General features: G+C 59.5%; 1 protein-coding gene and 1 long non-coding RNA gene across 2 annotated transcripts; one reads left to right on the plus strand and one right to left on the minus strand.

Annotated features, from left to right (window-relative positions):
- Nucleotides 1–1,245: 1,245 nt before the first annotated feature.
- On the minus strand, nt 1,246–2,311 carry LOC106724902. Its single transcript, XR_001360735.1, has 2 exons — nt 1,987–2,311; nt 1,246–1,717 (listed from the first exon to the last, which is right to left on the minus strand). It is a non-coding gene; the product is annotated as an uncharacterized LOC106724902 (long non-coding RNA).
- Nucleotides 2,312–2,466: 155 nt separating this feature from the next.
- Nucleotides 2,467–3,598, plus strand: LOC102239037 (interferon-induced transmembrane protein 3). Its single transcript, XM_005859240.2, has 2 exons — nt 2,467–2,815; nt 3,335–3,598. Exons 1-2 carry the CDS (start codon nt 2,561–2,563, stop codon nt 3,524–3,526), a joined length of 447 nt encoding a protein of 148 aa, XP_005859302.1. The 5' UTR covers nt 2,467–2,560; the 3' UTR covers nt 3,527–3,598.
- Nucleotides 3,599–4,515: the final 917 nt, after the last annotated feature.

Consider the following 4,515-nt stretch of genomic DNA (forward strand, 5'->3'; position numbering starts at 1 on the left):
GAGCCACCTGGGCCCTGTGCTGGGAGGGGTGGGACCCCCAAGCCACACCCCGCAACCCCCCGGGGCCCTGTGGACTGCAGACACCTCCAGCCCGACCCGCAGGCCCTGCCCGCTGCGGTGGGTGCGCCTGTGCTGCTGCACCCCAGGGGCGGCTCTCAGAGGCACGTGCCACAGCCCAGGCGGCACCGGACCCCCATGAAGCTGCACGGGCCCCGCCGACCTGTAGTTTTGTGTTTTTTTCCTCTTCACAGTGGCTCTCACTTTATTTTCCGTTCTCCTGGGAGGAGAGCGTCCTTCCCCACATTTCCCATCTGTGCTCTGGGCGCTGGATCTGCCATCAAGAGCCCTAGTCCGGCCTGGCCAGTGAGACCCGGTTGGTTGAGGATCGACCCCTGCACTGGAATGTCCCTGGTCCGATTCCCACGTGTGAGACCAGGCGGGAGCCGAAAACCAGGACTACAGGCTTTATTAGGGGAAAGAGACCTACCGGGCTGTCTCGCAGGGGAGGACAGCAGCACCTGCAGGGTGGGCACGCCTTTAGGGGCAGAATGGGAAGGAACGAGGGCTTAGTGTACTGGGCGCGCGCTGATTGGTGGCTTACTGTATGGTCCATATAGGGGAAGGCCGGACACCCCTTTCTGGTTCCAGGGCCCAGCGCTGCTGCTGCTGAGGACGCGCATGCTCTGTAGAGCCACCTGGGCGCTGTGCTGGGAGGGGTGGGAACCCCAAGCCACACCCCGCAACCCCCCGGGGCCCTGTGGACTGCAGACACCTCCAGCCCGACCCGCAGGCCCTGCCAGGTGCTGTGGGTGCGCCTCAAAAATATAAATCTTTGTTTTCCTATGGTTGCAAATATCAAAAAATTTCTATATGTGACACGGCACCAGAGTTAAGTTAGGGTTTTTCAAAATGCTGACACGCCGAGCTCAAAAGGTTCGCCATCACTGGCTTATGGTGTGGATGGGTGGTCCAATGTCTAGTCCATATAAGGTACACGGTTAGTCACTCAGGTATTTCCGGGCTGCAGGTTAGGGCATACCCCGCCCTCCAGTTGGCGGAAGGGAGGATCTATCACCACTCAGGGCACGTACCTAGGTTGACGGTTCCATCCCAGGTCTGGTCATGTCTGGGAGGCCACGGATCCAAGTTTCTCTCTCCCTCCCTTCCTGTCTTTCTAAAATCAATAAAAAAACTCACGTCCTCAGGTGAGGATGAAAAGAAACACACCACACATACACCCCGATGAACCGTAGAAAAGCAGTAGTTTAGTGACTTGTGAACCCCCTGCATACATGAGACCCCAGAAGACAGAGTAGCCCAGGAAAGGTCCAAGCCGCCATCTTAAACATCATCCCCAGCTGCAAGGAACACGTGTGCGCGTGTGCGCGTGCGTGTGAGGGCAGTTAAGGGGGTGCGTAGGGAAAGCATGGTCAGCGGGGTGTGTCATGCAGACTTCTGTCCATCTCCTCTGCGTTGATCGTGTCACCGGAGAATCAAACTCCGTGTCCCCCTGGGAGGGGGGTGCTGGCGATGTCTTCAGCACATGAATGTTCTAAGACCCGCGGGGGAGAATGGGCACCGGAAGGAGCTTTAGTTGTTGTGTGTGGTTACATTTTTCGGGTTCCAAAGTCTCCTGGCCCTGAGGCCAGTCCTGGAAGAGGTGCAGCTGTGCGATCAGGGAGGACAGAGGGAGGCCAGTGTCCGGAGCTTCCCTTCCCTGTGCAGCGGGTGAAGTTCGGGATCTAAGCTGCGTAAAGCCATCAGTCCATGTGGCCGGGCACCATGAGCCGGGGGAGCATGTCCTGCCAGGGGAGTCGCAGGGCCTGGCTCCTGCATCCACAGCAGAGAAGGGAGGGAACTTCCTTTGTTCAGAAGTTTTAAATATTCATGTTTCCTGCGCTTGCAGTGGGCCCACCCATCCTGGCCTCTAATTTGTTTCCAGGTCTGACTGGCAGGCAGGCAGGCACCCTCCCAGGTCACTCTGACCTCTACTGGGCAGCCATACACCTGGCCTTCCCTTGCCTCCTTTCCTGTTCAACAACCACCAGGTTATAACAGGAGCTGCCAGGGATGAGGCCAGCCCCTCTTCCGACAGCACAGACTCCCCGAAAGTGTGCATGAGTCCTGCAAAGGGGATCCAACTTCATTTTCAGAGCTTCTCCGATTTATAAAACCAATTCGCCTAAAACACCCCTGACATCACAGGAGCATACTGTGCAGGGACAAATGCTGCTCCCTCTCAGGGGTTGACTCCAGAAACTAGAGACACACCCCGGGCCCAATACACCCTAAATGAGGAACTGAGGCAGCTGACAGGCCTGACTGGAGTGACCGGGACAGGAAGCCCCACCACCTCCCCGCCCCGCCCCCCCCAGACCTCGGCCTCTCTCTGCGGGGCTCCAGTGCAACCTGACACTCCCTTAGCAGGGACGCCCTCCAGGAACGCAGCCAAACTCAAGGCAACTTCGGGGAAAACGAAACAACCAGGGAAAGGAAGCCCCACTGAGGCTCCGTTATCCTGGGATCCGCATCCTCACACCATCTGCTCCGCTCCGACACCATGAACCCCAACTCCCAGCGACGCTTCGTCTTCCCAATCCCCCGCGCCGGAGTGTCCCCATCCTACGAGGTGCTCAAGGAGGAACACATTGTTCCTGTGCTGGGGGGTCCCCAGAGCTCGATGGCAGCGAGGACGACGGTGATCAACATCCAGACTGACACCGTGGTGCCCGACCACATCGTCTGGTCCCTGTTCAACACCCTCTTCTTCAACCCCTGCTGCCTGGGCTTCGTGGCGTTCGCCTACTCTGTGAAGGTGGGTGCGCGGTTACATGGAAGGCGTGTGCGCCCCCACAGGTGTGCTGCCCAGATGACCCTTGGGATTAAGGAGCCCGCGTGTGTGTGTGTGTGTGTGTGTGCAGGTCACGCTGAGGCTGCCTGGGGACGGCAGGGTCAGCCTTTGTCCCCTGGACTCCAAGGAATATCCTGTTGATTAACCAGAAATTACACTCCTCTGACTCAGCATGTGGCTTCAGGGCTCTGGCTAGAAAACAAAAGTTCTCAGAAAACCCTGAGCCCTGGTGGGGAAGAGGCCAGCAAAGGGGCCAGGGCAGGGGGAGAGGAGCCCTGAGGCCCTGGAGAGGCTGAGAGGCTGTGAGGGAGGCCCCCCTGGCCTGTCCTGCTCAGGCTCCAGGGAACAGGGAGGGGGTCGCTGGCCTGGCTGAGGGCAGGTGGAGGCTGGTCTGGGCAGGGAGCAGCCAGGGCCGGGGCCTGAGTCAAGCACCCGGCTGTCCCCAGGGCCCGTCCACACCCCTCACCATCTCTTCTCCCCCAGTCTAGGGACCGGAAGATGGTGGGAGACGTGATTGGGGCCCAGAGCCATGCGTCCACCGCCAAGTGCCTGAACTCCGTGGCCCTGGTCTTGGGCCTCCTTGTCATATTTGCGGTCATCATCGCGGTCGTCGTATTTTACACAACTGCACTGAATCGCGGCTACGTGGGTTCCTATCACCTGCCCCAGGACTGAGGCCCTCCCCCTTTCCCAGCTGCTACTCGCACCTGTGTGTACAATGGAGTTCAATAAAGCACATGTCTGTGACAACGCTGTCTTTCCTCCTGGGGAGGGTCCTGTGAGAGCCCAGCCTGCCCCTGGGACTGAGCCCACCACCACCTGCCCCCTGCCCGCTGCCCAGAGGTCAGGAGGGGCCTGGATCCGAAGCCAGGAGCGGCCAGGCCATCCTCCCTGCGGGAGCACATCTGTCCTGCTCTCGGCCCTCGCCCCGCCCCGGACCTGACCCGGGACAGGCATGGTCAGGAGTGTCCCCTCCACCCGCCCCGCCTCCCAGTCTGTCTCCAGGCTCTTCCCAGAGCTTCTGGGGCAGTGGTTCTCAACCTTCCTAATACCTCGACCCTTTAATTCAGTTCCTCATGTGGTGGTGACCCCCAACCATAACATTATTTTCGTTGCTACTTCATAACTGTCATGTTGCTACTGTGATGAATCGTCATGTAAATATCTGATATGCTGGATGTATTTTCATTGTTACACATTGAACATCATTAAAGCATAGTGATTAATCACAAAAACAATATGTAATTATATATGTGTTTTCCGATAGTCTTAGGCGACCCCCAAAGGGGTCGCGACCCACAGGTTGAGAACCGCTGCTCTGGGGCAACGCCAGCTACGCCTCCACCGCCCCTCCCGTCGGTCTGGCCCCGCCCCCAGCCTGGAACCCGCCTGCTCATTGGGTCCCGCAGACTGGACGCTCCGCCCACTGCAGCTCCTCCCTTCCTGTCTTCCGCCACCTTTTGGCCGCATCCACCGGGTCGGAACCCTGGGGAACCAGCTCCCCGCCGTTTCCCGCTGCGCTCACCCTCCGGGCTGCCTGCTCCTCCCCCGCCTACATCCGGTCCCGCCGACTGGGGTCACGCGCGCTTCCTGCCCCGCCTCCTACCCCACTATTGGGGTCAGTCAAACTCCCAGCCCCGCCCAGGTCCCCTCCGCACCCACCC

This window comes from Myotis brandtii, unplaced genomic scaffold (genome assembly GCF_000412655.1).
Source record: "Myotis brandtii unplaced genomic scaffold, ASM41265v1 scaffold1236, whole genome shotgun sequence".
In the NCBI taxonomy this organism is placed as follows: domain Eukaryota; kingdom Metazoa; phylum Chordata; class Mammalia; order Chiroptera; family Vespertilionidae; genus Myotis; species Myotis brandtii.